Genomic DNA, 12120 nt, shown 5'->3' on the forward strand with positions numbered 1-12120 from the left:
GGCAGACGCTTAACCGCTGTGCCACCCAGGCGCCCCAAAAGCACTCATATCTTAACACTCATGCATAGTATAGATGAATTTTGACAAATGTATACAGTTGTGTACACACTACCATAGTCATGATATAGAAAATTTTCATTACTCAGAATGTTCCCCCAAACCCCTTCGTGGCCAATCCTCACCTCCCTATAAAAGCAAACCAATGATTTGCTTTCAGTGATTGCAATTTAACTATTCTCAAATTTTATGTAAATAAAATCTTATAGTGTGTACTCAGTGCCTGTTTTCTTTCACTCAGCATCTTTTGAGATTCACCCATGTTGTTGTGTATATTAGTATTTCATTCCCTTTGATTGCTAAGCAGTGGTATGGGTATACCAAAATGTATTTATTCATTCATTTGTTAATGGACATTTGAGTTGTTGCCATTTTGGGACAACTATGAATGAAGTTGTTTTTATAGACATTTGTCACATACAAATTTTGTGTGGACATATGTTTTTATTTCTCTTGTGTAAATTACTAGGAGTGAAATATTTGGATTGTATGGTAAATCAATGCGAAACTGTCTTCAAAAGAGGTACATCACTTTTTGAAAATTAATTATTATTTTTAAATCTCAGTATAATTAACATACAATGTTATGTTAGTTTCAGGTGTACCAAACAGTGATTTGACAATTCTCTACATTATTCACTACTTATCACGAAAAGTGTACTCTCAATTCCCTTCACCTATTTCACCCATACCTCTGCCCACCTCCCCTGTGGTAACCGCCAGTTTGTTCTCTATGTTTGAGTCCATTTTCTCTTTTTTCCTCCGTTTCTTAAATTCCACATGTGAGTGAAATCATATGGCAGTACACCATTTTACATTTTCATCAGCAACACATGAGAGTTCTAATTGTTTCACATCCTTACCAGCCTTTAAGACTTTTTCTTAACCCATGAAAGACATCTTTAAAAAAAGGTAAGGTGACCCTCAGATCTAACATGCTAAGATTTAACCTAGTAAGTCCTTAAGGCTAATGGTTTCCAAGGAACAAACCTTCTTTTATGCTGTGCAATAATAGAGATTTGATACAAAAATAACTACACAAAGTGACAAAAGCCAACAAATATATTGGTATCTTCACAGCTAAATTCTTAATATTTTCTGATATATATTAAAAAGGAAAATTGGTAAATATTTTAGGTTAAGTACCAATATTAAGAAAAAAAAAACGGGGCGCCTGGGTGGCACAGCGGTTAAGCGTCTGCCTTCAGCTCAGGGCGTGATCCCGGCATTCTGGGATCGAGCCCCACGTCAGGCTCCTCCACTATGAGCCTGCTTCTTCCTCTCCCACTCCCCCTGTGTTCCCTCTCTCGCTGGCTGTCTCTATCTCTGTCAAATAAATAAATAAATCTTTAAAAAAAAAAAAGAAAAAGAAAAAAGAAAAAAAAACAACTGAGATTAAATCCCTAGATTTACCAATTTCATAAAATAAGAAAATAACATTTTATAAATTAAAATGTTATGAAATAAATACAATTTTATAAAGTTTGTCAATCTAGACAATAAATAACTTGTCCAAGTAACAGACCTACTAGGTGGTGGAGTCCAGGGGCCACATTCTAAAAAAATAAATTTATGGACTGTAGAAAATAAGTTTATTGACACAATAAATAGTTATGTAAAGTGTTACTAGTATAGAATTGTGGTGGAAATAAAAAGTTCAGTGATCTTTGTCCTGGAGCATCAGAAATACCTGAACTGAGGATGGCTGAGTTTTAGTTTACCATTGAAAACACATGGTAAAGATTGTGAAATCACAGGGAGCAGATGCTTTCTGTTCCTGGTTCCAGACTCGGTGAAGAGCTGCAGATGTCACTACAGTGAATGAGGGTGAGAAACTAAAATCAGCTGTATTTCTCCAGCTAACACACAAAAATGCTTAGAACCAAAGAGCTGCAATCCACATTTCCAAAAAAAAGATGTTAGCTCTTTCTAAATCCTCCTCTATTGTGTCTGTATGCATTATTTGACAGTTTTCTGGAAGTTTCATCAGCGCCACTTGCCCATCTGTGGTACAACGTGTCTGTGCAGAGCACAGAGTGCAAGTACCTGGGAAAATGGGTTCTTCGGGTGACCACAGCCGGTGATGCCTGACCGGCGCAGGCCAAGAGGGGGCGCAGCAGCATACTGAGTAAGGCAGGCGACTGGCAGCTGTTTGGGAAACGCAGCAGTCCACGTGGCCAGGGACACAGTGAAAGATCAGTCTTGTGCCAGAAATGACTATGAATTGGCCTCAAATAAAAGGCAGCAGTTATGAAGCCCCTGGATCACCCACATCTGTATGCTCCCTATTGTGCCTGTGGTGTGAGCACAACATCGTAGCAGTATGTATTTGGGAACCCTTCCAAAAATGTGTATCTAGTAGTTCGTTAGGAAATGTATGAAACTAAAAACATAATCTATCAAGAGGAATCGCTGTTCGGGGTTAGCATTGTAGAATGACTACTTTGGAAAAGATCTTTATTCCTTGAAGTATTAAGAAATCATCATGTAATTGCACACTGTGTTCCAGAGTGACTGATTTATTGGAATCAGCATGACGCTAGTTTTAAATAAAAATTTATTTTAAATCCAAATTTATAATGTATCTTACGTATCACATAAAAAGTATTTCATCTGTAGATTAAGAATCACTTCATTTTCAGCAAAATATTTCGAGGTAAAACTTTTTGAATACAAAAGGGATGTTTTTGTTTTCTCTAATTTTTGATATCCATTTCTTCTGGAAATATGTAAACAGTAAATCTTTTTTAAAATTTTAAGATAGGTGAATCTTACTAAAAATAAAAGATGGCCATAGCGTTTGGAAAAACTGATATATTTAAAATAGATTTACCCCCCTCGATTTCTTATTCTTAGGAAAATGTGCAAGTTTATTCCATGAAGATTACATAAATCTAAAGCAACGTATGACAGATGAATGTGTAATGATTGACGCAAGTGTTTCTTTAATGCATATTGTTCATTGTAATTTAGCACAGGTTATTGAACAGTGAATTACTAGTGAAGAGCAACACATTCAAAATGTTATAGCAAAAAACTTATTATGGACATTTCCCGTGTTTCCAGACTTTCTGGCCACACTGAGCAACTTTAATTCAAAAAACTAAAGAATAATCACTTATTTTAACACTGTTAAAATAGTCAATTTGAAAAAGATACTTTTCTGAATAAACTTGTCCTAATTGAACTCATTTTGTTCTGGTCAATAAATTTATCTTCATAATTTACACTATAAAAATGATCTGATGGGGCACCTGGGTGGCTCAGTCGTTAAGCGTCTGCCTTCGGCTCGGGGCATGATCCCAGGGTCCTGGGATCGAGCCCCACATCAGGCTCTTCCACAGGGAGCCTGCTTCTTCCTCTCCTACTCCCCCTTTCTGTGTTCCCTCTCTCACTGGCTGTCTCTCTCTCTGTCAAATAAATAAATAAAATCTTTAAAAAAAATAAAATAAAATAAAAATAAAAATGATCTGATAGAATATTAGATGACATCCATGACCATATTCCATCATTTTATGATTCAGTGATATCGTAAAGGAATAAAGTTGAAAAATTAATAGTTATAAATTGTTTAATTATAAAGAAAAAGTGAATTTCTTGGTGAAATAAGCCAAAGAGCTCTTGTGTCAGCCCTGCCCCTTTTAGAAAAAGAACTATGATGTCATCATCCCAATGTAAAGTCTGTGAGACTTAACCAGTGATACATGCTTGACAGTGGTCATTGAAACTTTATCAAGGCAAGGACAATAGATTGCATATGAGCAGTGAGAAATAGGTAGTCTCATTGTAATGCACCTTTTAGAAAGTGCTGGATATATTTAATAAGTGATACTTTTCATTAGCCATTATAATACAAATATTGACTAAAAGACTAAATCAATTCAGATGTCAATATATCCCTTTCTCAGTAATTTTATTAGGCCATCTGTATATCTCAAAAATACATATCTTTTGTAATATTTCAAATTCATTTTAAGCAATGTGTTCTCTTTTAGCCCTGTAATAATATAAAGTGGATCTTGACTGCCTATCTTAGTAAATGTGCATTTCATAAAATTAAAAATAAATCCTTTGTAATAGCTTGTCCTTTTAACTGTGTTAACTGAACATTAGGACTGTGCCATATCCTAAAAACACGTATAATAATACCATTTCAGGGTACTACATTTGAAGGAACAAAATAATATTCAGAAATATAATTTTGCCAGATGATATAATAGAAATATTACCAAGAATTGGACTTATTTGTGAAAAATCGTCACAATTGTTAGCTTGTTAAAAAATAAGACCCCACAAACTGTTAAGTGCAAAATAATGTTCTAGTTACACAGAGCTCTGGGAGGCAAGTGTGAGTCCAGATGCCTCTTTTCTGGTTTATTTCATTTCTAGAATCCATTTGTTGCAGGTCTTTATTATGTTTCCAAAGTAAATAAGAAAGTCATTTCTACTTCAGGCCTTGTCCCCAAGAGAATTTAAAAAAAAAAAATGACAGTGACACCATTTAGCTGGATAATAACTAAAACTGGACATATAAGATATTTTCTCTCACTGGAGTCTATTTTAGTTGTGTTTAAAATGTGCGATTCTCAAGTTAATGAACACCTGTAGAGATTAATTTTGCAAATCCACATGTAGAATGGGTGATTTTTTGTTCAGATGCAATAATATGACAAAAGAACAAAAATTCCCAAGCATTTCCCCAAGCGTAGAACCCCATTTAGTGCAATGCTGACAATGTCTGAGTGTTTTAAGGCTCTTAAGGGGGCACAACTGACAATCCCTCTTGTGCTGCCAGTTTGCTAAGTGGTTTCATATCCACCAAGTGGTTTCATATCCACCATGTCAATGGGTGCCTGCTTGGGATCCTGAAAAATGGATGTGAGGTCTCTGTGAGGTCTTTGTGTCAGTCTCTGTGGGGTATCTATGTAAGATCTCAGTGTGAAGTCTCTGTGAGTCAGTGCAAGATCTCTGTGTACTGTCTGTAGATGAAGTCTGTCTGTGAGGTTTCTATGTGAGGTCTCTCTGAGGTTACATGAGGTCTCTGAAAGGTTTGCTGTCAGGTCTCCGGAAAATCTCTGAAATCTGTGCTAGATTTCTGTCTGAGGATCTATGGGGCAACATGAGTTCCCTATGTGACGTCTCAGTGTGAAGTCTCTGTGGGGCAATGTGATAGGCACTGTGGAAGGTGTCTGTGTGAGAGGTCTCTGTTGAGACTTGTCTCTGGGTTATCTCTGTTGGGAGGTGTCTCTGTGTGTTGTCTCTGTGTGAAGGGTCTCTGTGTATGTCTCCATTTCTGGCCTTACTGCACCTTATGGAAATCTGAGCAGCAGAAGGGCAAAGGTACTTGTTTCTTTTTTTGTTGTTCCATCAGCATCCCTGTCTTTGGTACTTCTTTTGGCAGAGGCCATGGGGTCCACCTCTAGCCCATATTCCAGTCCCAGAACTCACCTCTCAGTGCCTCTAGAGGACCTAGCAGCAGCCAGGCTCAAGGTCCCCACTCCATGCCACCCTCTCCTAAGCTCCCAAGGGCCTCAGGGTACTCTCTGTGTTGGGGCCAATCCCTTCCCACAGGTCTTGGCTCCATTTTCACTGCTGGACCCACTTTGGAGGCTGCCTCAGGAATTGGGGCCCAAAGGCAAGACCTGATTCCAGGGAGAAACCAGTGACACAAGCAGACCTATACCCAATCTGATCCTCCACCCCAGGTCCCGGTCCCAAATGTTGGGCATCCTGACAGGCATGGAGGATAGGGCCCATTCCTATTGTCCTCTGGATCAGGGGCATATCCTGGAGCAAGACTCTCTACCCTGGGAATAATGCCCCCTGCAGCTATGCGCACTGTGTACCACGTGTGGCACAAAGCACAGAATAACTAGAGAAGTTGTTCAGTCCCCTGTTTCCCAAAAGGGTAGAGGCCAGAGAAGGAGGAAGGCTGTGCTAGAAGTGGAGAGAACAGCAGACTACTCCTGGACTGCATCTCCCATTTTGAACGGGTCACTTCCATGTTTTCTCCAACCCCCTTTGATAAATCCTGTCTGATGGCTTCATCTGCTGGGAGTAAGGAAGAACTGGGAGCCAGACATGACTGCAGGCCAGTTTCTGGGTCTTTTAAGTCCCCACCTCTTCTTGAGAAGCAGTCCTTGGGCCATGTGTTTAAGTAAAGGTCAATAGACTGGGAGTCACATCCCAAGTTTCCCTAGTCCTAGCTTTGTCGCCTATTATTAAGTCATCCATTCTAGAATTCAAGAGGTGATAATGTGTAAGTTTATTAAATTTATTATTAAGAGATTAACCTTCCCTGATTTGCTTTACTTCTACAAGTTGGACCATCTGTTTTGGACATAAAGCTGGCTTCTCTAGGTGTGTGATCTTAGAGCTGGAGCAGGGTGGAGACCCTGATGGGGTATCATGAACCACTGGGCCCTTAACTTTTTCTTTCCTCCAGGCCTGTAGATGGGATATCAGGGGGCTCTTCATTCACTGCACATTTATGGGCACCATGTGCCACTTTGCCTTCTTATTTGGATCCAACTTTTTCAATTTGTCTCCCACATCCCATTCTAAGTTCAAGTGTTCAACCATCAGATAGTTACTACACACAGGTATACTCCTGTTCCATTGATCCAGAACTCTTCCTCTGGGGTTAACATAGAAGGAAAGTATGTGACTCTTGAATATTCATTTAGGTAGAGGTGAATACAACCCTCAGCAACCCCCTGCTGTTCCCCCACTTTCACACACACAGAGCTGGAAGTGCCATCCCCATCACTAGAAGTTTAGGAAAGGCAGGGGTGGAAGAGGGTGACACTGTACATTTCATTAAAGCTAAGCTAAGAGGGTTTCATAGGGCCTATCTCAACCCCAGCTCTTCATGAGAGAGAGAAGGGGTTCTCAAGGGCAAGTAGCATCTATTCTTCACCAAGAGATCTGGGAAAAGATTTCTTCTGCTTCTGAACTTAAGGCCCAGCACCCTCTTCAAAACTTTGACCCACTTGGTTCTGATACTTCCTGGAGCCTGAGTGGGAATGTCCAGCCTTGTGATGCCTCTGTGAACTTAACCCCAACAGCTGTAGAGCGGAAGCGGGAGAAAGACAAGTTCAACCAGATTTGGGGGTAAGGTCTTCATAGGTATTTCTCATCTTTTTAGAGTAGTTTTTATTTGTATAATGACAGTATCATGAAAACAATGAAAAGATTCAGGATAAGGAGCAAGCCTACAATGCCCACTGCCAAACACCCTCCAAGCCCCTCCCTTCTAGAACTCAAAGCATATACCAAGCATAGCACAAACAAAAGCAATCATACTATCCTTTTATGGGGGGAAAACATATATATTGGGGAATATTAAGTATTTGGATGTGCTAAAGAGAAAAAGTTTTCTCCACATGGACTAATTTTTTTTCTTGGAGACATGTTTTCCTACTAGGAAAGACTAAAGAAGCATTTTATGGTTGATTAGACAAGATCCCTCCCTGAAGAAGACAGTGCCGTGGGCAGTGTTGATGGTGGCCTGGGACACCTGGCATCTTTGGCCCATACTGGCAGGGACCGACTGGAGACAAAGTCTTCTTGGGAGGAGGGGATGGGAGATGTTTCAGGCCCAGCTGCTCATCCTTGAATCTTACACTTTTCAAGGACTGTCGATGTCTGACCTGCCTTTCCCTGGTAGAGCTACTCTGGTCCTTGGAGGTGGCTTGGTGACTGTGGGCTGTATAACTCATTATTCTCCCTTGCTCTGGGTAGAAGGGAAGTCTGTGGTAACAAAAACACCCACGTACTGGTGCTTGGAGTTCCTGTTTGTGCTCGTTTAACTTTGTGGCATGAAGTCCATGGTGAATTGCCATTTTCTCCTCTAGAATCTGTCCAACAGTTGTCATGAGTGCCTGAGCCTCAGGAGTCTCACTGGCCATAACTGATCTGCTTTTGACTGGTCCTTGGCTCTGGGCAGAGGCTATTATAGGTTTACATTTTTGTAGAACATTCTGACCTTTGACTTTTTTATTGGGGAAAATCCATTGAAAAAAGCGCCTCATCCTTTTTTTGAAGAGGCTTTCGGGAGAACCCTGTTTCTTCTCTGGCAGGAGCTGGATGTATCTGCGCCTAACAGAATCTACTGTTCCCCCAACTGGGACAGGGTGACTCATACACTCAGCTTGAGAGGTCCTCAATTCCTCAAACTGTTCTTCATTCCTTCCTGAGTTGAGCCTCTTATAGTCCTCTCTCTTATAAATAGGGACAGTCATCTTGCTCTGGCCCTTCCATGAGTCCTGAAGTTTAGAGATCATGGGCTCTTGCTGCCTTAGACAGCTCCTTTGGTCTGCTGTGAAGCCATATAGCATCTGGGAAGCTACCTTGTCTCCAGTAGGCACTCTCTGGGGATGACAGTGCAGCACCGGAGAAGCCAAGTTGTCTGCAGCAAGGAGCATGTGTGCAGAACTGCTTTGAGGCTTGTTCTCTGACGTTGTCTTCATTTTGGACTTAAATTCACCAACCTCTGCATTAAGGCATGACTCTCCAGGATCTTGGAAAACAGACATTCTAGAAAGTTTTTTATTGGTCTCTAAACTCCCCATATTGTTTCCCAACCACATTGGTTCCACTGCCTCCCTGTCCTTTTCAGCACTAAAACATGGGGATCCTAAGTTCATCTCCAGCATTGCTACCTTATGGCAGCGGTCTTGTGAGGCCCAATCTGCACTCTCCTCTCTTGGCTTATTCCTGGCCATTGCTGAACTGGGACTCAACTCTAGGCTGCTCTTCTCAATGCATTCCGCAGAACCACTCTGCCGAGTTTTGCCCATGAAGTTGAGTGTGGGGGACTGAGGAAGTGGCCTGTCCTCCTGTCCAATCAGAGAGGCTTTTAAGGGCCCCTGGTTGTCACCAGATGGAGTCCTTCCCAGCGCCCTCTGGAATTCCTTATACACAGATGAAGGAGCAAAGAGAGGCCTTTCCAGGGTGGAAACTGACTCTTCTGTTTTTACCTTCTTTCCCAGACATGCCTGAGGAGGTTTTCCCAGGAATTCAGCAAACTTGACTGTTGAGGGGGCCCCAGACACACAGGTGGCTGAGGGGGTAGAGGCAAACTGCAAAATGGGCAAGGGTTGAACTTTTTTCAACTTAAAGAGATTTATGAGTTTGAGGACCTTGAGGGGTAGACCCCACTTGTGCCTCACCCAAAACCTTATAATATGTGCTTCTAGCACTTCTTGAATGTCTGGATTGAGGAAGAAAACCCTGTGGGAGGTGTTCACATATGGTTCCCAACCCTTCAAGATTCCTAGGTTTCTGATTTCCATGTCAGTGTTGGACTTGGGAAAAGCGTGGTTTATAGCAAGACAGGATTGGTGCACATTCACAGGCACACACTCACTGATCTGCCCCGACTTCCTGCCCAAATGGCCTTTCAAGATGTTTTCTAGATTCTTATCTAAGCTCCTTAGTAAATCACTTCCTGAGTCACTCTTTGACAGTCCCAAGTCACTTTCTGACTCCTCAGAGCCCACTCCCTGAAATCTCACTAGGGAATTCTCTGAGGCCCTAGAGAGATCTTTTGGGACCTTCCCCAAAATATACCCCAGGCCTTTGCCCTTGCCCTGGCTTAGTTGGAACTCCACTTTCTGTGCACCCTTGCTGCTTTTACCTGCAAATGCAGAGGGCCGTGAGGGTCCATGCTTACCCTTTGCCCGACATGTCCCTGGTAATTCACCCTGAAGCTGCCCTAGTTCCAGAGACTCTTGGATCTTACGGGGCAGCTCCCAACGGTGTTGAATGAGCCACTTTTGTAGGTGTTGCTCCAGTTGCTTACGGAGCTCAGGACTGATTGGAAAATTGTCAGGAAGGATGGAGACCACCCAGCTGTCCTCAGGAAGGTTGGATGTGAAAACACTAAAGACTTCTTGAGATCTTTTGGTTACAGAGGATAAAGCCCCACTTTCTAGTTGTTCCTGCAACAAAGGCCATTCTGGATGTTGAATCTCAGTTGGAATGAGAAATTGTGACTTATCCTGTGCTGTAGGGCAAGATATTTGACAGGCCCTAATCTGGGATGAGGAAGAAGGTGATAGGATTGGAAGAGAGGATTGGAAATGATCCTGGGTCAGGATCTGAGCCAGAGGTGGGGGTTGGAATTGAGGTATGGTTGAAATCAAGGGTTGAGATTGGAACTGCACTTGGGACAGGGGCTTGGACTGGGAAAGCAGTGGAGATAGTTTAGCCTGCAGTTGAACTGGGCAGGCACTTGGGATTCCATTGAATAAGAAAGAAGGAGACTGTAGTGCTGAAGAGCTCTCAGAAATCCAGGCAGTAGCCACCAGAGATTCACTGTGTAGAGTGGGGAGACCCCAAAAAAGCTGGTTATATTTCTGCTGTAGATGGTGCCCCAAAACCTTAGGATATGAGAGCTGCTGAGGACCAGGCAACTGCTCTGGTTTGCCTTTTGTGCTCCAGAAGTGTTGGGAGCTTGTGGTTTTCTGCTCAGCACCCAGTGATTTCAACATATTCCCCAAAGAATTCAGGTTGTAGTCTGGGCTCATTTGTTTTGGATATGATCCATCTTTTTCTTTTTCTTTCCAAATGTTGATCTTGACTCCCTTTGTGACTTGAATCTCCAGGAACTTCTGGTCATCAGAGCTGAGCAAAGAGGGGCTAGTAACTCCTACTTGTCTGTCAGTAGGGCTTCCCCAGAATGAGGCCTCTGGGGAGTGGTGGGAAAGGTGTTCTTGCTGAGACTCATAATTTGATGAGGTTGAGAGGCACAAGGCTTTGGCAGCAGTGTGCCACCAGGACAGGGCTGAAATGGGACAGCTTGAGTGGCCAAGGCCTGAGGTGGCTGGGATAGGAGAAGCTGACCATGGGGTATGAGATGACCTCTGTGTAATGGTGCCCAGTGGGAGTGCCATTGAGTCACACTGAGGAAGAGTCAGAATGGAGTCTGGAGGTTGTGGAGCAGAAGAGGCTGTGAGAGGTGGAGGGCAGGCCTCTGAATTAAGGGGACATGGAGGGGGAGGGGAAAGAGCAAGTGGCTGTGGTAAAAGGCTGCCTAGGGGAAGAAAAGGCTCTGGTGGCCAAGAGGCACTCAGGGATGAGTGGGAGTGAACAGAAACTGAAGAGGTCTTTGGGCTAAGAAGTAGAGGACGCTGAGTCAGAGGAACTGGGGTAGCCAGCAAGGACATGGCAGGAGTAGCAGCATCCACAGGCTCCCCGCATGGCTGGTGGGCTCCAGCAGGCGCTGATTTGTACACCTCACCCGGGGGATCTTGACATAAGAGCTGATGAAAGCCACCCTTGTCAGGGAGCCTCCCCAGGCAGCTGCAGAGACAGGAGGCACAAGCTGCAGCTAGAAGCTGACAGGGCAAGGAGGGCAGGGCAGGTTGGGCGGAGGTAAACACCTGAGACCCACAGCCCTCCACAGCCTCCATGCTGACTTCACACTGTCCCTGCTATTCCTAACCCCAGAGCTTTAGCCACACCTTGTTCCCGTGGTTCCCCCTCCCAGGGCTCCCTGTGGCTCCAGGGTCACATCATAGGCTCCCAGACATAGGTGGGTCAAGGAGAAGGGGAAAGATTCTTTACCTTTGCAAAAGTGAAATCAGGCTGCGAGCTCCCTCCAGTTCTTTCAGGCAATTTCTGCAAGCTGGAAATCAGGAAACTGGGTTACGGTGGTGAAAATAAGGGCTTGAGGGTCTTACAGAAGGCTGAGTGCAATGTCCCTTTAGGGGGAGACTGTTGGGTGATTAGACTATGGAGCCCAAGCATCAGTGCTCAAAGCCATATGATTCCTCACAGTGATGGGAAGGCCTATGATGGCCTATGACAAAGCACTCTCCCATCCATCACCCCCTGGAGCCCTCACAACTGCCTAGTTGGAGAGAAAGGATAGGGGTCACAAAGAAATCTGAGCAAAGTTAAACCACTTATCTACAGTTGGACCTGGAGGTTCCACCTCTTAATCCAGGCATTACTGGTCCACTGCAGCCCACACATCCTTGCCAGCCAACACCCATTTCAGCCCCTATCAGCTTCTTTCCAAGCGTAGAATCTGGGAAGAATACAGTATCTGATCTC

General features: G+C 43.2%; 1 protein-coding gene across 1 annotated transcript; it reads right to left on the reverse strand.

Moving 5' to 3' along the window:
• Nucleotides 1-2043: 2043 nt before the first annotated feature.
• On the reverse strand, nucleotides 2044-11474 carry LOC103682241 (spermatogenesis-associated protein 31A3-like). The gene is made up of 2 exons (XM_008711832.2): nucleotides 7836-11474; nucleotides 2044-2205 (listed from the first exon to the last, which is right to left on the reverse strand). Exons 1-2 carry the CDS (start codon nucleotides 11472-11474, stop codon nucleotides 2044-2046), a joined length of 3801 nt encoding a protein of 1266 aa, XP_008710054.2.
• Nucleotides 11475-12120: the final 646 nt, after the last annotated feature.

The sequence above is a fragment of the Ursus maritimus genome, unplaced genomic scaffold (genome assembly GCF_017311325.1).
Source record: "Ursus maritimus isolate PB19 unplaced genomic scaffold, ASM1731132v1 scaffold_34, whole genome shotgun sequence".
Taxonomy (NCBI): Eukaryota; Metazoa; Chordata; class Mammalia; order Carnivora; family Ursidae; genus Ursus; species Ursus maritimus.

Coding starts and splice junctions, on each gene's coding strand:
- LOC103682241 (XM_008711832.2), bottom strand. CDS start 11,474: ATGGAGGCTGTGGAGGGCTGTGGGTCTCAGGTGTTTACCTCCGCCCAA. Junction 2,206..7,835: donor AACAGGAACTCCAAGCACCA/GTACGTGGGTGT, acceptor TTTCCCAAACAG/CTGCCAGTCGCCTGCCTTAC.